The sequence below is a fragment of the Theropithecus gelada genome, chromosome 1 (assembly GCF_003255815.1).
Source record: "Theropithecus gelada isolate Dixy chromosome 1, Tgel_1.0, whole genome shotgun sequence".
NCBI classification, from domain to species: domain Eukaryota; kingdom Metazoa; phylum Chordata; class Mammalia; order Primates; family Cercopithecidae; genus Theropithecus; species Theropithecus gelada.
The window spans coordinates 200,543,846-200,570,300 of NC_037668.1; the positions used below are offsets into that span (position 1 = coordinate 200,543,846).

The 26,455-nt window shown below is 40.5% G+C and overlaps 1 protein-coding gene across 6 annotated transcripts in view; it reads right to left on the reverse strand.

The window, feature by feature from the left end:
* The window catches only part of PBX1 (PBX homeobox 1), a 327,814-nt gene that overhangs the window by 43,661 nt on the left and 257,698 nt on the right, over window positions 1–26,455 (reverse strand). For 3 of the 6 annotated variants that reach the window (XM_025380095.1, XM_025380137.1, XM_025380104.1), the window contains 2 exons: window positions 22,707–22,819; window positions 21,266–21,355 (listed from right to left, as the gene is read on the reverse strand). In XM_025380095.1, the coding sequence (XP_025235880.1) occupies window positions 21,266–21,355; window positions 22,707–22,819 (203 nt within the window). The remainder of the gene's footprint in view (window positions 1–21,265; window positions 21,356–22,706; window positions 22,820–26,455) is intronic. The other 3 variants (XM_025380128.1, XM_025380120.1, XM_025380113.1) reach the window with 2 other exon arrangements.

Genomic DNA, 26,455 nt, shown 5'->3' on the forward strand with positions numbered 1-26,455 from the left:
TTGCTATACATCAAATTTTGCTAGAACTTCATCTAAAAGGTAATGCAAAACATGCCTGTCTGAGGAGGTAGAGGGAGCTAGCTATTGAGCCAAGGACAGGGCAATGGCACATGAGAAAACCCACATGGTTTCTCCTGACAGGACACGCGACACAAAATTGCAACCCAAACCCTGCCTTTTCTCTACCACCCTCCTTGAACCAGAATGGGGGCCACAGGTAGTAGCTCTCCCTCCCTGTTGTGGATCCAGTACTGCTTTTAGCCCAGAGCAGTGGCTGCTGGGCTGAGAACCACCTGCCCCATCTCCTCTTTTTCCCACTCTTCCTCTGCGCTTACTTTAGCAGCACACCGTTGATGCAGAGAATTCATTACCTGATGTGACAGCCCAAGCAAGCCTGGCACTAAGAAACTCTCATTTGCAACCCAGAAATACGCTGAGGTGCCACAAACCGGCTGATGTCAGCACAGAGTGGAGCTAGATCTGCATATGGGCCAGATGCCATTACTAGAGATGCCTTCAGCGTGGGTGAGGAGCTGTACGTGCTCCGGCCCCTCAATCACCCAGTCACTGTTGGGGCCGGCCAGGAAGAAAAACAAAGAGACACGGATGCATCCTCTTTCCCTCTCTATGCAAACACACACAGAGCCACTATATATCAGGGACATCAGCTCACATAGTAGAGGTCACATCCTAGATTCATCATTCTTCTATCAAGCTAGAAGAAATATGTCTTCCTGATATGCTTAACACTTTCCCAAGATTACACAGAGAGCACTTTGAAAAGACGCTATTGGAAAGCCCCCGTAGGGATGTCAAAAGATTCAAAATTTCCTGGGGAATTTTACAGTGGAAAACAGATCCAGGTCCGGTCTGGGTATTCCTCCAGTCCTATCTCTAGCTGCCACCAGAGCTATCTTTCAAAAGTGTCATTCTGTGCATGTCATCTCCCTGTTGAAACCTTCAAAGGCTACTCATTGGCCTCAAGATGAGGTTCAATGTCCTCAGCAGGTCCGCAACAGCCTTGATCTTGCTTACTTCCCATATCAACACAAGTATTTACATTCCCATGAATTCCCATGACAGAGCAGCCATCTCATGTCTGCTTCTTTCCCCTTGAATGCTGTGCCCTCACTCCTCCAATTACATCGCACTCACACCTTGGCTGCTTTGTAAGACTGAATTTGAATATCTTTGCACATCCATCTGTCCCCTGGCCATATTTTTTGTTTCTTCCTCCTGCAGGCCCCCAGTTCTATGTATGTGCCTCTATCACAGCACATGTGCTGCTGTATTGTGTGTGTTCCTTCACATGTCGGTTTCACCTACCTGACCATAAAAGCAAGGCTGTGGGATTTATCTTTTACTCCAAAGTGCCCACCACAGTGTCTGACACATCACCGATTTGATAAACGTTTCTTGGAGAGGCATAGAACGAAGTAAAGAAACACTTAGTGGCGCTGTGACATCCATCCCCCAACATGGGCATGGAGAGACATGTGGCATCAGATCCCTGACCTCCATAATTCAATCCAACTATATGTAAATAGCTGTGTACAAATATTCAAAAGACAGAGCAGAAGCACCGTCAAGTTTCTGGGTAACTTTAATATTCAGGCGGTGAACGTTTCTCTTACTAAATTGGCATCAGGGAGATTTGGTGCTTCATAGCTTATCCCAAACAAGCAACGATAATTAATAGTTATACTATTCTGTTTTGCGTTTAGAGAAAGCAATCGAGAAAGACACTGGAACCTGACTGTTGCAGTACCACAGCTTAGCACACCGTCTTAACAAGGAGTGTTCTCCAGAAAGACACAAGGAGAAGGGAGGCAACCCACACTGCATCTGTATCCCAGTTACCACCCTGAGCACAGTGGGAATTGAAAAATGCAAAACAGACATAGTCTCCTAATGGCCTGTTGCGTCCTTGAGCCCCTGTCTTTTCTCTCTCTGGTGTGAGACCCATATTCAGATTCAGATTCCCTCTTAGGATCTAGGAATGACATTGCCGGATAAAATACGGGATGCCCTGTTCTGTTACATTGTAATTTTATAAGTATATCCCATGCAGTGTTTCCATTTGATAAATCTGGTAACCCTATCTAGGAATAACATGTGTTCTCAGACAGAAGAAATTTTATTCTGGCCTAGTTTGGTATCATAAGTAACTCAGAATCAATTTCGCCACTTGTCTTACTTGGACATTTTGCATCAGTATGTTCATACAGGAACTTCATTCTTGTGGTTGAGGTTGAGACCATCTCTACCAAGCTTATGCCTAGCTTTGCTTAATTTTCTGCTAAAGCCAATCCTCTGCTTGGATTTCCTCACGCTGCTGGCTCTAGGATTCCTGTCTCCATGGTCCTTTGACTGCTAGAGTATCCTCTCTAATTGCCATCTGCCACTAGGTCAGCCCCTGGTGGCTTCACATCAATACCACACCACCACACACCTCTCTTGTCTGGCTCCCATCAAGCCTCTTGAACCCTGAGATCTTGTTTATAGGTTTCTATGTTCAGAAAGACTAGCAGTGCAATCAGCCATTCCTGGTGGAGAATAGAAATCCTTGCTGCAAAGACTTCTGTAGTTTACGCTGCCGCAAAGAAATAATTTTTCATTGTCAAAGTGAGAATTCTTCCTTTACTGTACAGAGACGTCAAGAGAGGGGATTTTTTGCCTTTGCCTGTCTATCTCCTCTGGTCTCTATAAATCCATGTTATCTTTCAAGGCCCAGCTTGAGAGTCACCTCCTTCTTGTAGGTTTCTTCAAGGCACACTTCACCCACATCTCTAGCCTCTAATATCACTGACTTACTGATCCTTCATTTTGACATTTAAAACGACGTGCAACTTTTATTTACCATTTAAAATCTCCAAGTGCACACCATATGTTTTTGGCTGTAATCACTTAGTTTTTAATTACGTAAATACATACTCAGTGGCTACTTGTGCTACATACTGGGTAAACAGTGGTTGATAAAATAAGCTAAAAAAATCTCGTTTCTGCTCTCAAGGAGTTTACTGTTTTGCAGGAAATAGACATTTGCTATATTATCAAAATAATGTATACAAATGCTAGATGGCAATAAGCGCTAGGAGACAGTACAAAAGAGGGACCTCACTTGGGCTTATGGAAAATCAGCCTGAAGGTAAAGAGAAAACAGACAAGTCAAGAGTGGGGCGAAGAGAAGCCTTTCCAGAGTCTCCAAGGGATTCAAAGAAGGCCAGAAAGAACGGAACAGAGCTGAGCACAGTGGTGAGTGAAGCAAGATAGGACCGGAGAGGAGAGGACTTAGCCATGCTTAGACGTGCAGGCTACATGAAGGGCTTTGATATGTATCCTCAATGAGATGGTAAATCATTCAACAACAAGCCATTACAGGACTAGGCTCATGTTTGACACAGCAGCTGCTCAGTTAAGCACTTGGTTGAATGGATGGAGAAATGATGCCTTTGAAGCCTTCCCTTGGTGTCTCATTCCTGTGAGTACTGGATGGCTTGGCTGCAGGTGCCCAGCATAACTGCACAGTTATAAGGAATTGTTCTAGGTACATCTCTTGCTCTGGATCACAAATATATAACGGCACATAAATCTAGTGTGAACTCTTAGTCCTACTTCTCAGGAGAGAAAACTAGATCTCAGAACCCAGGATTTGCCAGACTTAGGATCCACTGCCTGCTACTGCTTTTTGGACATTTCAATTTTCAAAAGCTGGAGCTGTGGGACAATATGTGGGCTCCACATGCAGAGCACGGCTACTTGGGATGCTCACGGCTAAAGGCAGGCGACTCGTGCTCTTCAGTTTACCTTTGGGAATCCCTGTGTTGTTTATTAAGATGCTAGAACATAGGAACCACAAGACTGGCCTCAGAAAAGTCCAGGGATTCTAGTATCTCCTGCTACTCAGCAACAGTCCACTTCACCAAATTTGGTTTTGAACAAGACAAGCTCTGCTCCTCCAGGGCTATGCTTCTGAGGCTCTACCATGGGTGGCACCATTTTGCCAGTGAATATGGCTTAACTTACACTGGCAAGGCAGAGTTCTGCTCTAAGACCTAAGAGTAAGATGGTATATCTGATCCACGTTCACACAGTAAGAAAACAAACTCCCTCATTACAAGTTACTACCTTGAATTTTATCTTGCATGCACCCGAACTGCTAAGGGGTGCTCAGTCACCAACTGGAAGATTCCATCAACTGTAGCATCATCATAGTGTGCCCTCTTGCCAACATCCTAATGCCACATTATTAAAGTGTGCTTGTATAATACATCAACTCTGAGATCAAGATCTACTCTGGCTCCTTCTTAGCTTTATCCTTTTCTAATGAATCTGTTGTGAAGATTCAGGATTAATACTGCCATAGAAGGCATCTGACACACAGGGGGTGGTTTTAGTTGAGCCTCTCCATAACTCACACAGTATAGGAGATAGTGTGCATTTCCAGGTTTTGGATTGAGTTGCCTTCCCATTTCTGTTAAAGGTACAAATAGGACAGTTAAACATAACATGTTCATGTCTTACAGACTTAAGGAGTCCTTAGGCTAAATGAACATACAAGAGGCTAAAGCTTGAAGTTTGATTTTATTTAATTTTCCAAAGGCTATCCTGATCTCCTGGCAACGAAACGTAAGCTCAGCTTGATTTTAGCTAAACAAAGGTGTCTTAGTGCAGAGAATTCTATTCATATCTGAATAAATAACCTCTACCCTCACAACTGCAAAAACCAAAACACAAACACACTTCCACACATCAACAAACAGCATTTGACAACATGCATAATTTCTATATTTATTATATTCACGTAGAGCTGATACACATTTTGAATGTACTCATAGTACCTAAAGAATATAGACAGACACACAGATGCTACTTATGCTAGAAAAGAGTAGCTACGTAAGACAAGGCAGTTATGCTTCCTCATAAAGCTCACCCTAGATAACTCAAGTAAGGGTATTCTTTTTCTTTTTTAAACTCTCAATATAAATTATCTGATTGGCTGACTATATACAGCCCTGAATTCTTCATTTCATTTTTATAACCTTTGATTTTGCTTTGGCTTTGTTGACAAGGCTATTATTTACTAAGGGTACACACAGAGATTGTATACACATCTTAACGGTGAATGGTGGCTACACATGAAATACACACACAGCCAGTATGTGTGAACCTGCCTTCGTGGGCTAAATCTTGAGGCTATTTACCATCACACAGGAAGCTAAATCCCTTACACTCTTCTGACCATCCAAGAGACAGCAATTACCCCAGATTATCAGACCAACAATGACATGCCGTGTAAAGAGAGACACTGAGCCAACTCCACATCCCAAAGACTGGCATATTCAAGTACACTTAGGACATTAATAGCAATTTACGTGCCATCACTGAGACAAAGCCACAAAGGCTCCGTTGGCAGCCTCTTATTTTGAAGCCTATTATTTGTGGGAGTTACAGGCTATAATCACAACAGAAACTTTCAAAACCCTTATCTTCCGTGACGCACCAAATCTATTTCAGAGCCATAATTGCTATGTCACCAGAGAGTTTGCTGCTTAATGCACTCAAATGCCATTTAGTGTTTGCAGGGTCATTACAGCTAACAGAAGGGTTGGGGGGGATATAGTGGGAAGCAGACCCGGGCTTGGGGGTGGGGGATGCAGACAGAAAATGTTGACAAGAATGTACAAGAACGGGGTGCTAATGTCCATTGTGCCAAATCTACTGATGGGAGGATACTGTTGTTTTTAAAATTCTATTTACTGATGAAATGAAAACAAGAGCTTGAAAACAATCTATGTGCTCAAGAATTTTGAATTCACTTGACACCACCCTAGAGATATTCAGGGGATGCTGGGGAACTCCCTCTTTTATTCTGGAATTCTCATTCAAGTGAAAGGGGGTTTGAGTTTTTGCAATTTTTATTTTTTCCTTTTAAAGAGTCCCAGAATTTCTGCAGTATAAATATTCCACCTGTACTGTGGACTCAGGAGTCTGCTCTGGCTTTTCTGTACATGTGCTGCTATGGGATAAGATGGGCAGAGCAGATGATGGTGAGATGTCAAAGTTCAACAACCTAGAAGAATGTGTTATCTTACAGATAGTGAAAGAAACAAGGAGACTGATCGAGCATCCAAAATAAAACATCTAGTCACTCAAAATACCATTTTCTTGACCTAAGTGTAGCTAAGGTCATAAGAAAGCTTTTTAAATAGATGTGGCTGTTATCTCTTCAACCTGGCTAAACCAGTCAAGGACTTATTTATTTGGCTTAGGGTCATACTAAGCCTAGGGCAGATCGCCCCACAAACTTTTCACTAACATATCTCTAGGTTCTTTTAGAAAATTCTTGGGCACTATTTTACAACCTCAGATTTTTCATAGATCAGAAAGATAGAAAATGTCAAGCTAGTTCAGATTGTAGGGTTAATTAATTTATTTATTTTAAGATCAATACCGGCATCACGTACAGATGTGTCTTTAGTTTTCCTAGGGTAACAATCCAGCTTTCACTCTGAAGAACTTTACACAGAAATAGGATGAGACTTGGGGCCTTATTCCACAGGAGTCCTCCTCCACTCAGAAAGAGAATTTCCCCTATTTACTAAATGCTCGCCTAGTGCAGGAGGATTAATATCCTTATTGTGTAAGAGTTCTTAGAAATCAATAAGAAAAGAGATGAACATTTCAAGAATACATACAAAAGGCCAATAAACATATAAAAAATGTTCAATCGTACTAGTAACCCAAGGGATGCAAATTAAAATAAAAACAAGATGCCATTTAATGATTTGATAATTGACAAAGACTGAAAAACAGTTGAGGTTGTGAGGAAATGGAAACTACCAGAAACTGTTAGTGAGAACCATAAATTAATAGAAGTTCCTAGAAGAAAGTTTACAATACATCACAAAGACTGTAAACTTATGCATACCCTTTGATCTAGTAATTCCATTTTTAGAGATTTAGCCAAGCAAATAACAGAAAACGTACATTAAATTTTCTGTACTACAAAGCTTACCACCATGTTATTAATAATAGTAAAAAAAAAAAAAAACCCAAAATCAAAACATAGCTTAATGTTCTATAGTATAAATTGATTAAACATATTGTGGACTTTCCCTATAACAGTTTCCTATGCAGTTATTTAAAGTTATGTTTGAGAAGAATGTTTAATGATATGGAAAATATTCATAACACATTTTTAGTAATATAGGTAGGTAAAATGAATTGTCACTTTCTTACACCCACATAAAAAAACACACTTATACATAAAGTGCTAGACACGAGCACGAAGTTAACAGTAAATTTTCTTCTTTGTAGTTTTCCTGCATTCTCCAAATTTTCTACATTAAATATTAATTTGCAATCAGAAAAAAATTTAAAATTTAAACAAAGTGTCTGAAGAAAAGTCCATATCTAACTTATGTCTTTGTTCTTTGTGGCCAATCTCCAGAGCTCGTTAGAGAAGAGCAACCAATGCAATTTGCAGCCAACTACAGGTCTTAGGAAGAAAGGCTGAGGGAACTCAAGACTCTTTTCCCCAGAGAAGAGAAAGTCAGCAAGTGATTTCATAACTCTTTTCAAAATACAACAATTACCTGTGAAGAGTGTTAACAGTTGTTTTTTCCTTTCCATGAAAAATAGGGCTGGCCGGGTGTGGTGGCTCCCATCACTTTGGGAGGCTGAGGTGGCTGGATCACCTGAGGTCCGGAGTTTGAGACCAGCCTGTCCAACACGGTGAAACCCCAACTCCACTAAAAAATAGAAAAATTAGGCTGGGCGTGGTGGCTCATGCCTGTAATCCCAGCACTTTGGGAGGCCGAAGCGGGCGGATCACGAGGTCAGGAGATTGAGACCATCCTGGCTAACACAGTGAAACCTCCTCTCTATTAAAAATACGAGAAATTAGCTGGGTGTGGCGGCGGGCGCCTGTAGTCCCAGCTACTGGGAAGGCTGAGGCAGGAGAATGGCGTGAACCCGGGAGGCGGAACTGGTGGTGGGCCGAGATAGCGCCACTGCACTCCAGCCTGGGTGACAGAGCGAGACTCTGTCTCATAACAACAACAACAAAAAAGAAAATTAGCTGGGCGTGGTGGCGCATGCCTGTAATCCCAGCTACTTGGGAGGCTGAGGCGTGAGAATCACTTGAACCCGGGAAGTGGAGGTTGCAGTGAGCCGAGATTGTGCCACTGCACTCCAGCCTGGGTGACAGAGTGAGACTGTCTCAAAATAAATAAATAAAGAAAAGAAAGAAAGAAAGAAAGAAAGAAAAATAGGGCCAATGGAAATAGGCTAAACAGCAAGATCAAGACAGAGTTGCTCAAGATCAGGTATTAGATCTCCTTTTCATTTTCTTTGCCTTAATGCCCAACATAATTCTGGGTAACAAGAAGTCCCAAGAAAATGTCTACTAAACAAATGAGTGAATGAATGAATGAATGAATGAATGAATTATGGATCAAGCTCAAGGCCACTGAGATAACACCTGCCCCCAAAGAAAGTATGGAAAAGAGAAAATACAGTAACAGACATCTGAGCTCTGAATATATACATACATACACACACACACACACACACACACACACACATATATACCCATCCCAGAGTATACATACACCCATAAAATATTTCTGGCATAAAAATTATAGGGTATGCAATATAAATAAGTTGGAGGTAAAAGATGGGTACCAGGCTATGGTAAACAGAAAACACACACACACACACACACACACATACACACACACACACACACACACACAAAGCCATTTTCTCGTGGGAGAAATTCTCTGGATAATAGAAATACAAAATACATGTCTGCAGGGTTTCAAGGCGGGCAGAAAATCCGATCTGAATGCTGGTTAAAAAAACATACACACAAAACCCACTGACAACAGGTTCAACTAGGCTCACTTTGAAAAGCATTCATTGAGCACCTACTGTATACCAGGCCTGAGTTGAGGAACAGGATATAAAACTATGATCCTTCTCTTCAGAATTCTATGGTCTAGCGAGGAACGAAAGGTAAGTGTCAGAAAAGAAATCCCATTCCAACTCCTGTGTACTAAGCAGTACACAGGCACAGTCTGAAAGAACTAGGAAGTACTTCCAGAAGACAGGCCTGAGCCTGGTCACGTAAGATGAGTGGGATTATGAGACGCTTGCCCACTGCCATAGGTTCTGGGCTATGGATTCTACTGATTGAGAACTTTGTTGCCCCTAACAAAGGTCCATCTTACCTGTGACAAGAGGGAAAGAGAATGTACATTTTATAATGCTAGACACTTTAGGAACCTGTGATCTAGAAAGGAAGTAAAAGAAAAGTACCAGGGCAGGTACTGGGTGTTTTTCAACTGCAAAAATCACCACATTAGACAAGGAATGAAAATTGATATCTGCAGATCTATTTTGCTTACCTTCAGTTTTTAAAAATTTTTTATTTATTTTTATTTTTTTTTAGCGAGGGGACGGTTATTGCCCTGATGCCTGGCTTTCTCTTCTCTGAACTCTTTTGTGCTTACCCGCAAAATAAATTTCTAATTATTTTAATACACTTGAATTACATAAGTTAACGTACATGAAGTGTCTACCACATAGAAAGAAGTCAATAAATGTTAGCTATTAATACAATTATTAAGTGTCATTTTGGCCTGTTAATTTTCTCTCCTTATTGTTTTTTAATTGTTCTTTAATTTACTGCCTTAAACCACTTCCTTATTTTATTACTACTTGATCTGTTTTTTAATCTTTGTAAGTATCTTCTTAGCTGGTGTTATTTATTTTAACTACTCATTCTAGCTTATTTTATGTTTTTATTATTCTCTTCAGTGCTTGTGTATCTTAATTGCTTTTAACTTTCATTTTATAATTTACATGCAATGTTATCACTCTCCTGCCAGTTTTATTCTTCCCGTGCTTTGTAGTTGATGAGTAAATTCTTTCTTCCTACTTTTCTTTTTCTTAGTTCCTTGCTATTCTAATTTTTAAAATTATATTTTCTATTTAATTTTCTAGTTTTATTTCTATTATACCACCCCTGCAGGCTACCGCATTTATTCTTTTAAGTTACTTTAAAAATCCACCTCTACTGATACTTCACACCTAGATTCTAGAACAGTTTTGCCTTCTATTATAATGAACACCACACGTTTCTCAACAAAGTGACACTTGATCTAAAATCCTGCTCTCATGTATGATCACTGGGTCACTATCTAGGCTGGTTAACCAAATATGACACAATAAAGGTGTAGGGTAGCCTAGATCCAGGAAAGAGCTGTCTAAATAATTTTCCAAATGTAATTTTAATAAAGAAATGAACTAGTCTTAAGCCTTCCATATGCTACCCTGAGAGGATACACAACAGAACAGTCATAATTGAGTTCTTAAGAGTTCATTTCCATATCATTCGGCCTCCAAAATGTGTATCACCAGGTCACATAAATTCTTTCACTATAAGGTTCTTGCCAATTCCCTTCACTTGGCATAAGGACTGGAGATCAAGGGTCTATCTGGATAAAGGGAAAGAAGAAAGGGGAGAAATGGCAAAAGGCAAAAGAGGAAAAATGTCATAGTGAGGTAATCACACTGTAATTTAACTTTCTGATATCTCTTAGAAAGTTTCTATTTTTATATATCTCAAAAACTTTTCTCATTGAAATGTGAATATAAGTTGAATACAAGCCTTTAAAGGCAGGCTCACCATATCAGAACATGAGACAAGTGTAGAATAAACCATCTCATTTGATTTAAATTGGCCTTTCTAGCAATGCTTGGCTATAAGATAGAATGAGGGACTGAGGGTAGAAGGTGGAAGGGAGGGATCCCCTGGCTGCCGGGAAAAGAACAAACTATTCTGTGGACAACTATGTGCCCTGTCCTTCCATTTCCTTCTTATTTTGTTTTGCAAACTATAGGAATGAGGTAGACACAACAAAACAAAGAGTAGGAAATTTATATACAAGTGTATTACATTTCTTAAAACTCAAGAGACCCAGCACTTTGGGAGGCCAAGGCGGGTGGATTACGAGGTCAGGAGACCTAGACCATCCTGGCTAACACGGTGAAACCCCATCTCTACTAAAAAATATAAAAAATTAGCCGGGTGTGGTCGTGGGCGCCTGTAGTTCCAGCTACTAGGGAGGCTGAGGCAGGTGAATGGCGTGAACCTGGGAGGCGGAGTTGGCAGTAAGCTGAGATCGTGCCACTGCACTCTAGCATGGGCGACAGAGCGAGACTCCGTCTCAAAAAACAAAACAAACAAACAAAAAACCTCAAGAGAATAGATACTTATGATTTGCATATTTAATCGTGTACAATTTTGTTCCAGAAGAGGAAAAAACTGCAAATAAATATTGAACTCTAGTTAATGATACATGTGCCAGGATATTTACTTAGGAGAAAACGTACTGTTGTCTGCAATTTACTTTGAAATGAATGAAAAGAAAAAATCAAGATGGATTGATGGATGCACAGAAGGATAAAAGGGTGACAATATGACGAAGCCAGTAGAGTTAAATATTAATGATAGAATCTAGGTGGTAAGAATACTGATTTCACTGTAAAATTCTTTCCAGTTTTCCATGTTTGAAAATTTTTTAAATAAAATGTTGAAAACATTTTGAAAGGTATCCTTAATGCAAATAAAGCTATGTAATTCCTTCTCTTCAGTAAGCCCTAGAGAGCATGTAGACTTTACACACTAGAGCAGAACTTCTCAAACTTAATGTGCTTAACAATTGCCAGGGGATCTGGTTAAATTGTAGCATCTGATTTAATAGGTCTGGGCGGGGCCTGAGATTCTGCATGGCTCACAAGCTCCCAGGTAATGCTGTTGATCTGCAGACCACACTTGGAATAGACTAGCAGGGCAGGGAGGAAGAAACAGGGAGGCTGCCAGCAAAGGCTTAGGTCACCTGGAAGACTTGAAACAAAGCCTCTATCTTATGTAAGCCCCACAGGGTTTAGACTTAAAGAAAGAGTTCAAGATGAGTTCAAAGACATGTCCTGCTTGGGCCTGAAGAATTATTAGGTTGGATGAATTAGTGGCTGACCCACTTAAACATTATTTCAAAAAACCCATAACAAATGTAAGTATTTCTATATTCATATTTTAAATCTTCCTCCATAGTATTTCACAGTTTGAAGCATATTATTATGCAACCGGAGTTAACTTCTTATATGTAGTTAATTTTTAATAAAGAGCTCTATTTATTTTTGGAAAGGTTGATTTAAGCGGAAAGCATGCTTTTCCATGTTTTGTGTTAGGAAGTCTACTCTATTTTCACAGCATGGTGACACCTCTAACACCATCACCCCACTTTGGTGGCTTCATTTTAACCTTCAATTTGCAATTTACATGCTATTTTATCACTCTCCTGCCAATTTGATTCCTCTAATGCTTTGTAGTTGATTAGTAAATTCTTCCTACTTTGCTTTTCATAGTTCCTAGCTATTCTAAAATTTTAAATTATATTTTCTAGTTTTATTTATATTACTTTTGCACGCCATCACATTTATTCTTTTAACTTACTTTACCAAGTTACAGTTACCAGATAACCAGCAGAGAATCTAGAACTTCACTAGTCAGCATGGTAGCCACTGGCCAAAAGTGGCTACTAAAAATTTAAATTACCTTAAATTAAATAAAATTAACAATTTATTTTATTTTTCAAACACCATATTTCTTTTTTTTTTTGAGTTTCGAGATGTTTATTTTGAAAAACATGCTTGTTTACAATGTATGCATCTTTATATCTAGCAGCGAATCAGTATTAATTCTTTATTGTCATATCTTGTATGTTAACAGTACTTAGTTGATACCCATTCTCTTTTGGACCTCATGCCCAACACTTCTTTTTTTTTTTTTTTTAATTTCAAACTTTTATTTAAAGTTCTGGGGTACATGTGCAGGATGTACAGGTTTGCTACACAGGCAAATGTGTGCCATGGTGGTTTGCTTCACCCATCAACTAGGTATTAAGCCCATTCATTAGCTATTCTTCTTGATGCTCTCCCTCCCCTCAACAGGCCCCTGTGTGTGTTGTTCTCCCCATGTGCCCATGTGTTTTCATTGTTCAGCTCCTACCTATAAGCGAGAACATGTGGTGTTTGGTTTTCTGTTCCTGTGTTAGTTTGCTGAGGATAACGAGCTAGCCATATTTCAAGTGCTCAAGAGCCATGTTTTGCTAAAGGCTAACTTATTGGACAGTGCTAAAATAGAACATTTCCATCAGTGCAAGAAGTTATCTTGGACAGCATGGTTCTAGAAGCAAAGTACAGCTTTTGCTAGTCACTCACAAAATCTATGTAAGAATAGCAAATGTCAGTCATGCTTATAAGCAATTCACATATTTATAGTTGATAGGAATATGAATATATATGTGTAAATACCCCTTACAATGGCCATTCACCAAATTTTTGAAAATAATATTGACTACACTGGCTGGTATATTTCTTCCCTTTCAGAAAATCAGATAACTGAACCAGATAACTCTCAGTTCTTTTTGCTTTCTATGACTTTATGAAGTACAAGAACCATGTCCCATTGATGTGTGTATTCCTGGTACTGGACATTAGAAGGATCTCAACAAACATTCGTGGAATAAGGCATTTTTATTTACTAATATTATCAAATGGAAACATATTTAGAGACGTGAAAAAAAATTTCCTCAAATGTAGCCAGAGATTGGGATTTTTAAAAATTACCTTAAAACAAAGGGATTTTCTAAGAAAGAAGTCTAATATTTTGCCGGGCGTGGTGGCTCATGCCTGTAATCCCAGCACTTTGGGAGGCCGAGGCGGGTGGATCACCTGAGGTCAGGAGTTCAAGACCAGCCTGACCAACATGGAGAAACCTCATCTCTACCAAAAATACAAAATTAGCCAGGCATGGTGGCACATGCCTGTAATCCCAGCTACTTGGGAGGCTGAGGCAGGGGAATCGCTTGAACCCGGGAGGCGGAGGTTGCGGTGAGCCGAGATCGCGCCATTGCACTAAAGCCTGGGTGACAAGAGCAAAACTCCGTCTCTTAAAAAAAAAAGGAAGTCTAATATTTTATCTGAAAACAAGCTTGTCTAAGAACATGGAACTCTTTCCTAAAAGGCAAGAAGGGGTGAGGCTAGATTCAGCAAGAAGAAGACTATCTTCAGAAACCAATGCTCAATCAATGCTCATGTTTCCCACAATTAAACTCAGCTCATTTAATTACTTAATATTTGCTGACATCTAGAGGGACCATGCCACTTTCAGGAGCAACCATAAAAACAAACTATCCCTTTGAGGTTGTGATTTTTCTTCACAGAGCAGAAGGAAGGCCCGACTTGAGTCTGCAACAACTAACCAGATCCCAGCCTGAGGACAGCATGGCTACAGACCAAATGTGGGCCAGGCTGGGCAGGATGCTATAAAATACCAATTCCAGTGAAAGGAACATGGCATACACTGTCATCTCACAGTGGAGAATCTTCCCCAAAGCACAATCTTGCATTTTCTTGGGAATGGAAAAACAGTCATTGTTTATAAATAGAACTGACATTGGAAGATGCCTTAGACAAAATCCAGCTCAACTGTCCTCTTTAGAATTCAGAAAACTGAGTCCTATCAAGAGAAACTGACTTGTTCATAGTCACGCAGGCAAACGTGGAATGTACGTGTACGTACACACACACACACACACACACAGCCTAAATGTGATAATGTTTAGTGTGATCATATCACTAGGTTTGAGATCATAACTCATTGTGACAATTCTACAAAGAGAGAAGGAGTTTCTATAAAAGAATGCTTATTATTATATTATTAAGTCCGTGGTAATATCTATTTGGTTGGGGTTGGTACTTTTCTCAAACTTTGCTGGTTGGTCCTAAATTCCCCTCTTCGGCTACAGAGTTGGTCAGTTCCCTTGGTCTAATCTTCTAGGAACAGGAAATTCAATCCCAGACGAAGTGCTGAATGAGACTAAAAGGGAAAATGTACCCTGACTGACATCAGAGTTTCTCCAAATTGATCTGGATGTACCATGACGTAGCTTCATTCCCCAAGGTAAAAAAAGATGCTTATGTTGATTGAATGAATGAATGAATGAATAAGCAAATGAATAAATGAATGCATGAATAAGCCATTGAATGACTTGACCTCATTTGTACTTTTAAGGGCTTTCACTTGGCAGCTGGGGAAGAACATTGGATTACACATGAAATCACAATGCTGGGATATTTTTTGTTTCTTCAATCATTGTGGGCTGAAATAAAATGCTCTTCTGGTCTCAGGTTTGTTATGGTGCTACGTTTAAAGGCCGTATTAGAAGCAAAGGCACTGACTTACTCTGTTTCTCATTGGTTTTGTCGTGAAGGAGAGTGAGGCTGTTAGCTTCTGTCAATCTACTCTATCCCTGTTGCCTTCAAACACTAAAGAGTCTGGTCTGCCACATTCAGACCTCTCGATTTTCCTTGGTTCTTTTACCCCTCAGTCTGGGGGCTGTTCAGTAGTTCCTGGTCATAGCACCAGAAGGTACCCAAAGACAACCAACTGGGGGGCACATCTGGGTATGTTTTCATCCCTTTGAAATTCAAATTCAGCTTGGTAAAATAGAATTAAAACTGTGTATAATCAACATGAGTTTTCAAAGATTTGCATATGAATTTTAATTATTACCCTCAGTTCCCAGCCTTACAATTCCACATGTGGCAACATCTTACTAATATATACTTTAAGTGGAAAGAGGTCTCTTAGAAATAGTTAAGAAAAAATTAAAATTATGGCATGTGGCCAGTATTACTAAGTATCCCTGTGGTAGCCAAATGTCTGAAATATGTTCATTTAAATAGGACGCTATTTTTGTCCTAATGATTTATATTCTATTTATTTACTTGGCAAATGTTCCTTTCTCCCCCTTACCTAACATAGGAGAAAAGAAAAAACAAAAACACCTATATTATAGCTTACAATGATAAAAGCTTCATCTCTATTTTTCTGTTACTATGATGATTACAAAGCAAGATTAATGAGATTTTTTTTTCTGCCATAAATTGATGTTAATGGCACGTTACTTTTGTAGAGATAGTGCTAACACTTATTTCCATTTTCACCAAACCTTTTGAATAAGAAAAATCCATAGGGGTATCTATTTATATCAAAGACTGGCTGGAGTAAATTCATTCCCATAACCCACATTTTAAAACAATTAAACATAGTGGCCGGGTACAGTGGCTCACACCTATAATCCCAGTACTTTGAGAGGCTGAGGCAGGACGATCACTTGATGTCAGGAGTTTGAGAGCAGCCTGGCCAACATGGTGAAATCCTATCTCTACTAAAAGCACAAAAATTAGCTGGGCGTGGTGGTGCACACCTGTAATCCCAGCTACTCAGGAGGCTGAGGCACAAGAATCGCTTGAACCCAGGAGGCAGAGGTTGCAGTGAGCCGAGATCACACCACCGCACTCCAGCCTGGGTGACAGAGCGACACTCTGCCTTAAAAAAAAAAACAAAAAAGTTTTACCCTAAAGAATAATGCTTTCTGCTATCACGAATATCCAAGGAATTCAAAGAGAAAAGTTTGTGTAACAAGAGCACTTCTTCCTTCCCATTTGGGTTTCAAGATATAATTTGAACACTGGGGTTGGCTAGAAAGAATAGAAGTTACTAACTCTAATGAAAGAGTTTTCTGGAGGGATGATCTACAGTTTAGTCTGGTGTCCCTCGAGCTAACGGTAACAATCAAAGATCACAAATGTAGAATTCTAGAGCTGCTGAGCTGAAAGAGAGCTTTCAGTTTGCTTATCTAATAAACTCTACAGATGAAGCAAAAACACACAGGTGAAGTGACTCCTTAAAAGAAAAGTCACAAGAAGGACCTAAGTTTCCCAATTTCAAGTTGCTTCCACCTTCCCCCAGGTTGTCCTTGGAGGTTCCAGTACCACATCTAGTAGGCAGGGCAATTACAACAATGAGAATCCAATTACAACAATGATATGTTGCTACACGCACAGCTATCCCACAAACAATGTTATGCTGCTACATGCATGGCTGTCCTACAAACAGGTATATATACACTTTTTTTTTTTTTTAACAGGGATTCTTTTAGTATAGAAACACGGGGACTCTTTAAGGATAGGAGGAGTAAAAGAAATTTTATAAAATTCATAATAAGAATGACTCTACTGCTGAGGATAATTATCTCTGCAATATCATCATCATATAAATTCATATACTTACTGTTGATTTGAATCTTATTCTCAGAGAATATGCATCAGCCAGAAAGTTTGAAAAACTTTTTCCAAAAAGAAAGACTTAAGGATATTTTTGGATCTTAAAGCCAGTATATTTGTGGATAAGCATTTAAAACAATAATTCTCACCAGATACTTTACAGCTGATACACTAGATGTGGCTATTGGTCATTAAAATGCATTTTTAATCTAGTATCATCATTTCTTCTCCTCCCTGATTTATTCATTCAACGAACATGTTTTGAGCAACTAGTACATGCATTTTAGGACCATACACATAGGCAGAAGTGAAAGACACAGAGGTAATTTCTGCGCACATATGTATAGTGCAAAGAAAATATGTGTCTGTGATTAAGCAGGGAGAAGGGGGGAGAAGGACTAAGAAGAAAGACACGAAGGAGAAGCTGGGCTTGAGAGTAAGTGTGATTTGGATAGTGGGGTGGGATGGAGAGGGGATGTAGGAATGAAAGGACATTTGTATAGATGGCATACATGAGTAAATGTAAGGGGGAAAATGGGTAATGAGGTAAAGGTGAGCTGGCCATACTGAATGGCATCTCGAGCTTATTTTGATGATAGCAGGATGAGGTAGAAGGACAGGAAGGCTGGGCCCAGATGTAAAAGACCCTGAATGTTGTATTCAGGGTTTGAGCTTGCTTGGGTAGGCAATAGATATCTGAGCAAAGAATGACAAAATTCAGAGGGTGTGTGGGAGAGAGGAGGAACTAAAGACAGCAACATTGATTAGGAAGTTATGGCAATAGTCTAGTTAATGAACTATTTCTAGAAATAGGATGGTGGCGGTGAGAATGGATAGGAAAGATGTGATAGCTAAGTGATCTTTAAGTATGTCTGATGGACAGAGAGGTGGAATTATCTCCCTCCATTTCTTAGAGCTACTCTAAGCTTAGTAAGTATTGCCCGTTGTCATACGAGAACACAAAGTACTTCAGGAGGTATAATTTAGCTCTCACCGTGGCTAAGGAAGGGGGTCTTTAGGCCTTGCATAACACTATATCCATCTCAAAAGCACACCTTTCCATCAGAAGAGAAAAAAAAGTGACAACTGTGTCCTAACCTATCCTCACTAGGAACTACCTACTGAGAAAACTGCTCACATCAGAGGAGAAAAAAGGTCAAATGAGAAAGTTACCGCTTATAAAATTTCATACCGCATCCATGTGGAAACATTTATGCTTTGCCAAGCCCTTCCTTACTTATTTTCTCATGCTCCCTAAGCCAGTCCTTGAGGTATAAAGGGTGGGAATTACTGGCCCCATTTTCTAGAAGAGAGATTAAATATTTGCCCATGGGCACATGAGTCTCCAGGACTAGCAGTTCCCAACTCCCTTTACAACACTCTTACCACTGCACCTTGCAATCCTATTGCTGTGTGGTCAGTTAAAGGCAAGTGGTCTGAACTTTACAGGGCTTAAAATAGATGCTGCTTGGATAAGATACGGGTGCCGTGAAAGCCCAGCCAGGGGAGCAGATAAAGGCTGCCCAGAAAATGTCCTCCACTGAATCAAACACAATCCAGAGCCCAGCTGGGAATTCCACTGCAGCTTTGGGGTTAGGAACTGTTTATTTTTATTTCTTGGCTCAAAGCTTTCATTCCTGTCCTTGTCTCTTCTTGTCTCCCCTCCTCTCTCTCTCCTGCTGGCAGTCATCATCCTGCTCTATACACACACGTCTCAGCATCGAATACCACCATCTAAAAATACATCTCACTATAACAAGCTTAGCCTCCTGCAGGTGGCACAATTTAAAACTGATATCAAAAGAACATATCACCATCAGCCTTTGATTCGTTTACCCTGCATATTAAAGACCCAGAAATAAAATAACCACAGTTCACGGAAAAAAAAAATTAATGCAAAGTGAGAGACTCTTTCAAGTGGCATTTTCAAGCCCAGTTTTTGTGGTGGGCTTATGTAATCAGACATAATTGTCTGCACATGTTTGGTTACACTATTTCAGAAATTATTCCCAGCCCATCAGATGATGTCAGAGGGGTCAGTGTTGACCTTCCCACTCCCCAGAGTCTGACTGCTGCTCTCTCTCTTCTATGCTGCCCAATTAGGAAAGAAAGATGCCAAATAACAGAAGTGTCAGCCCCATTTCCTGCTCAGTCACGTGGACTTCCTTCAGTTCCCTTTTTGAGTATGGCCTGATTCTTGTTCCTACACTCTTGTGCTTTCCTCATGTTCTTCTCTTCTGCTTATGCACAGAGCAAAGCTTTCTCTGGAAGAACTTATCTTATATCCCCAAAAGATTCAGGAAATACATAAATGTATGTGTGTGTAAACCTGCACTCAGACGAATACCCAAACAACTTCATTCATTTGGAATTCTTTTGAAGAATACACTTTCCCACAATGGCTTCTTGTACTTTCCCAAGAAGTCTTCCCAGTAAGTCAGCCATCAATGCAGTACTAGTAGTTAATGTAGTTAGAACAAGCACAAGACGGGAAGAATCTCCCTGTCCTGAAAATCCTTCCTAGAAAATAACATGATGGTCCAGAGTATGTTCAACACGGTTAACTTTGACTTCTCTCCTTCCATTCCAGAAAACACTTGATAAATATTGTATAAACCCAGAGAAGATTCTGCCTGAAAATGGTAGACAACAAAGACTCCCTAAGGTAAGTGGTCTTAAAAGTTACCAAGACAATCAAAATCTGCTGCCTGACTTCCTTCTGCAACATCCTTACCAAGCAGCTAGCCAAGCCATGTTTGAATTTTCCAAGGATGGGGAACTCTTAAAGGAAGCCGATCCCTTCTTCAGAGGACTCTTACTGTGAGAAAGGTCCATCAGATGTTGAAGTGAAACCTGTTTCTCTGAATGCACTACTCAGTAGTCCTATCCTATCCTAACCCCTTTAGATCATTCGTGATGACTCTAATAGTGTTAGCATGCCTTACACTACTATATACGCCCCCCAAATTTTCTCTTTTATGAGGTAAGAATTCCTAATGTGTTCAACCATTCCTCATCTGATCTGAGAAATAACTGATATTCTCTTAATCCTCCCAAACCAGACAGAATCATGTATGACTTGACCAACGCAGAGTTGAAGGGGCCATCACCTCCTTCACTGCAGACATTATTACCTCCATTAGTATAGATTACATTAATAAATCATGCCTAACTCTTCTTCCTTTGATCCCTCATTTACTTTAATCATAGCAACAGAAACAAACAATAAAAAACGATCACCACCCACCACCCAAACCTTTCTTCAATAGTTAAGGGCCAATAGTTCTACTCAAGCCTTCTGTGACCTCTAAAAGCCCAGGAATCATTCCTGATCTAAAAAACGGCCTCCTTTTCCAGGCTGCCCTCTTGTCCCAGCTTGCTGTCACCGCTGCTGAGAAAGCAGACGATTGATCTGAGAAATCAAGTTGGATTGCTGTCCCAAATCTACACTCGGTTCTCCTTGTGTCTGTCTGATCGATTTCACTCTGTGCGACATAGCTTGTCGCTATGAATTTTCATGCTAGTCAGGAGCCGCCAGCGCACCCAAGAACAAGTAGAAGATGGTCTGCACCCCTCCCCATCCCTTCCACATACCCAGCTTCTGCGTTAATTTTCTTTTTAATTGTCCATAGACAGAATGAAAAAAAAAAGTATTTCTTTTTTTCAGACCACAGACGTGGATGCAATGGATTTTGGCTACTAGTTTCACTTCCCAGGTTCCCAGGCCCCAGCTTGTGGTCACATTTCCTACCACTGTTGTACTAGGTGTCACCTGTTTAGCAGCTCCCCTAGCTGAACGCATGTGGCCGCAGGTGCCATGCAAACACTGATTGCGTCTGACAGCCCTAGACGCCAGCTGCCTGCATGAAGCCTGCCCAATCACCACTTTTTTTGTGGGTAGAATGCTGCCGATGGCATGACCGATACAGAAACAAGAAACTAGGTGACCGTAAAGCTAAGATAAGTCCTACTAAGTGGCATTCTGGGCCCTACGGCTTTGAAATAATTGGTAGTGAAAGAATAAAAACAAAGCAGGGGGTGGGGGGGCTTGTTTTCTTACACTGATGCCCTGCGGACTGTACATCTGACTGGCTGCGAGTCCATCACTGTATCCTCCTGTCTGGCTGATAACATGGCGAAGGGTATCCACCTAAACAGATGAACAATAACAAAGAGAAAATTAGTCAGAGAGGTGCAGGAAAAGGGAGGCAGATCATCATCAGGCAGGCCAACATTTGGGCATGCCATATTAATGCAATCATTTTGGAGACAGTTGTCCTGGGAGAGTCCATTAGGAGGAGGCTAGCCTCCTCTGTATGCCAATCCATAATGAGTTCTGAGTTCGGTAAGCAAGACAGTAAAATGGTAAAAGAAAACTGGGATCCCCACATTGAAACTAGTTCAACAAGTCTGCGTGAGATGGCAGGGAGTAGGATGCTAGAGGAGCTGGAGGGGAAAGCATGAAGGAATTTTCTCTTCTCCCCATTTTTCTTCCCTACAGATCATCCTATATAGCTGTTCCTTTGCTGGGTATCCTACAAAAACAAAGGTTCTGTTTAGAGGAGGTTTGAGCAGTCATCTCACAGAGAGAGCAGTACTTGATTGAGACCTTGTATTTTTTGAGGACTTAAGTGATGGCCAGTTGTTTAGTCACTTGACCAAAGCCTGACCATATCATTTCAAACTTGTTTCCAGGCAATGTTTCTCGAGAAAGGGGTGAATCGCTGACCAGTTGGTCTGTTCTGGGCTTGTAATGCTTCTTGTTCCACATGGAGGGTGGGAAACTAGACCGACATGGCTCAGAACTTCCCTAATAATTCTGACCCACAGCATACTACTTGACCCTCTCACATCACGTTTCATGCTGAGCTGGTAGGATGGCTTCTGGAAATATCATGAAGGAAATCTGCTTACTATGGGGCACTAAGATTTGATATCACATGGCTTGATTTTGCTTCCCAATGTGGACGTCTACTCATCACCAGAAACTCAAGTCCCTTGACCTTAAGGATGACTAAGAAATGAATTTAGTCAACCTGGCTGGGTGTTTTTAAAGCTTAAAATGAAAACGTCAGATAGTAATATATTTGCTTGCTTGTTAATTGCCTCTTTATATGGTAAATGTTGAGCACGAGAAACCAACACATGAGAGGGAGACCTGGAAATTGAGATAACATTCTGACACCTCCTCCTTTTCCCTTTGCTGAATAAAGAATATGCTGGTTCCACTTGCCTGATGTGTCTCGGTCACCTTGCCCTGTGCTTACTGTTCTTTTCCTGCCTTCCTGGTCCAACTGAAAAGCCAGAGCCAAATGCATTCACAAAGTGTGGACGAGATTCCCCATGACAATGGTTGTCTTGATTTTGGTTTGGTCGTTGGTAAGGTTTTGGTTCTGATCTATCTTTCTCTCTCTCTCTGGACAGAAGCAGGAAGTCCAATATGACTGAGGGCTCTTGGACTCTAAGGCATTCACCTGGCGGCATATTGGCTGGGTCCCTACCTGTGATTGCACGTTGGCTCCAACCTGGGCCCCTTGGTAAGAATCCCCATTGAGTGACTGCACGCTCATGAACAAATCTCCAGAGTTTGACATGTTAAAAGAACTGGAAGAACCTGGAAAGGAAAGAGTGAGGCACCTGAATCACAGAAAGGAAAAGGCTCAAACCCCGCAACTAACAGCCAAGAGGAAGAATGACATGCAAAGCAACCCCCCAAATAAAAACTAAAATAAAAATAACACCAACAGAGTCTGGTTAGTAGCATGAAGAACAGAGCAAGCAATAAAGGGTGCATATTGTTTATGTTATGTGAAGCCATACCTTACTGCAAGTTGTCAATAGAACTGCTTCCCCTTAGCAACTTCAAGCTGAGAAAGGGAACATTTATTCTTCCTAACTTAGTCTATTTGGATTGTAGTCTCTAGTCCTAGGATCTCTCTTCTATGCCTCTAAAATTCTAGTGTTGGCCAGGGGACCACAAGATGGAGGCTATGGGCTGGTCAGTGGTATTTCTGCCACCATGATAGAGCACATAAACTGTTCAACTGGATTCTAAATATGCCATTGCTAAACCATCCCCTCCCCTGTGAGGAGCAGCACCCGGGAGGGAATGCATGAAGGCACTGTCACATACTAGGACCATGTATGGGTCTATTGACATTCCTAATTTCTAAAATGAAGGTGAAATTTCTTGCAAGGTGGCAACAGCCCAGGGAACCTTGAGGACTGTAAGAATATGTGGGAGTGATCTACCCTTCTCTGCCACCTGCAACTATGGAGAAAACAAAATAACGGGCCAGGAATTCTCAAGCATGCATAAAATATGAAATGTTGTTGTTGCTAATAATAATAATAATAATAATAACAGTAATAAGAGGGCCTCAAGAAGGGCCATTAGCCATCTGCTTTCACCTCCCAGAGATGGAGGCATCATCCAGTGAGTTAGCCTAAGGTCCATCCTGGCACCACCCAGGTTCCACTGGTTCCACTGTGGTGAACCTAGCCCACATTCAACCTAAGCATAAGGGCTTGCAAAAGCTTAATATTATTCTGAAGTCATCGTGCAGCTCAGCGCATTAGGAAAGAAAGCTCAACGTGCAAGGTTTGGTTAAAACATGACGTTAGCCTGGAAAAGGAGAGACCTTAGGGACCCAGGTCAGTTGCACTCTATTATTTCCAACCCTATATTGCTCAAATTGTGCTCTTGCCCTCATATTCTGAGACAGCCATCATCAGTGTGGAATCGCCCAACAATGATTCATGCCTCAGCTCTGACACTTTTCTTTTCTCCTCAGGTAGGGATTTGAGCTCTGAGAGCTTTCCTGCCCCACATGAAGAGGTGCAGCTAAGCAGAACAGAGGACTTTCTTTCCCCATAGAAGGACCACTTAACAAATGACAAACTCTAAACTCTGACACAATGCACTATTTATTTATGCTATCTATCTATGCTATTCATGGTGTCTTCATACTTTAAAGGCAAGAGCCATTTAGAGAAAGCTGACGATTTACAAACCTGGGTACAACTCCACATTAAAAAAAAAAAAAAACTCAAATTTTGTTTGTCCTGTGGGATGTTCATTCACATGCAAAAAAAACTAGCTATTTTACTAAATAAAACAATCCTCCACCTAACTCCCTTCTCATTCCTTCTTTCCCAGGAAAAAATAAATGCTTTCTTTGGGGGTTAGAGGAGGACTCAATCATCAACCAAAGGACTATGCCATCTCCATAGCTCTGCGACTTGTCCTGTCTCATCTGGCCCACATTTCTCTGTTTAGCTTATCTGAAAGGAATTGGAAAGGTAGGGCCTTAGCAAAACAGGTGTAAGATCTGACCAGGTGTGGCTTATACCCAGTCAGTGGGACAAAGTCTTTGGTCTGTAACTTCCTTCCATTAATATGGGACTATCTTTGAAACTGTCTTCCTGAACATATGAATGAAACAATGTGTGGCACAGATCACATGCTCATGTGTAGATATATAATATCTCTATATACTAGTACTATCCCTCTCAAATATTTTTTGTAATCACAGATACAACCTAAATAATAAAAGCCATTTTGTAATATATTACAATACATGCTTGTATTTAGATGTCAACAGAACCAAGAAGAATCAGCTCCAAGAACCCAAATTATAATTTGTTATATGTCATCAGACTCCCCCACCCAACACCCCAGAGTGTTCAGTTTCAAGCTCAGGTGTTTTACTTCTCTCCCATCATCTCTAGATGATGTCTCATCATCCAGAGGGTCAACCTTAAGGTCCATCCTGGCACCACCCAGATTCCACCGGTTCCACTGTGGTAAATCTAGCCCAAACATAAGGACTATAAGTTTGACCAATGTTTTTTTAGAAATTAGTACACAAACTTAGAAATGGGAGAAACCCCCAAAAGGCTACATGATATCCAATGACATGGCATCCATGGAACCATGAAGGCATGGAATGTGTCATTTAAAAGATACATACGGCAATTGACACAGATGATTTAAAAAATATATGTGCATAGATAAACTGTAAATATGTCTGGCTGCCTAATGTACACAGAGATAAATATGCACATATAAATGTACTTCACGTACAAGTGCATTTGTATCAGAGCAGCAACTGAAGAAACAGTCCCTTGTGCTCTTGGCTGTGCTGTTTCAGCATTTCATTGTGTCTGTACACCCATGTACAGTATTACCATGGCTTCTCACTCTCTGGTAAGTATCCAGAAGCAGTGATTGTGCTGAGGGAAGAGACCAGGTGCCACTAATACCACAATAAAGCAGACAGAAGTCCACAAAAACATCTGAACTACAAGGGGAGGACATGTTCTTCACCCAGCACTGCAAGTTGGAAAGAATTTATCAAGGAATGGATAACCTCCTGGGACGCACACGATTCACTGACAAATAGTGAATGGGCTCTCTTGGAGGTGCTGTGGCATTCTCAAAGAGCTGAAACAGAATAACTTGGTGAGCTGAAACAGAATAACTTGGCTTGCTGAAAAGATCATGCAGAAACCTTACCTGCAGGCTGTTTTGAAGCCATCAGCTACTACTAGAAGGACATTTTAAGATGTGGTTGTCAGTTAAAAGGTTCTGAATTTGGTTTAGGAAGGAAGGCAAGCAGCTCATTTAAACTGCCACCCAGACATCTGGGGCATGTACAGAAAACTAAATCTGTACTCAACTAGGCAGAGAAGAAATAATGGATCACCTACGATTCTAATGCATTTGCTTGGGCAAACATCATGATGTGGTAATGTGTTCACATCCATTTTCATTAGACAAGTTCCCGAAAATTGCATTTCTACTCTAAAGAATCTTCAGGAGACTTAAATTTGTTAAAGAAAAACAAAAAAAGTAACAGCAAAAAACAAACAAAAAAAATCCATTAATTTCATAATCCAAAAAAAAAAAAAAAAGAATAATGATAAAGCTTAAACCTAGAACAGGATCTCTCAACCTTGGTGCTACTGACATTTTGGGCCAAATATTCTTCATTGTGGGGGATTATTTTATGCATTGTAGGGTGGTTAGCCCTACAATGGTTATCCTCTATCCAACAGATGCCAGTAACACCCACCGTTCAAAATTGTGACAACCAAAGATATCTCCAGATATTACAAATGTCCCCTGGGGATACAGATTTGCCCCTAGATGAGAACCAAAGACCTAGAACAAGAATGGATTTACTTTTTTCTTTTAAGGAACTCCGTGTTTAAGTGTATTCACTCAATATTTCTTACAGTATTTTAA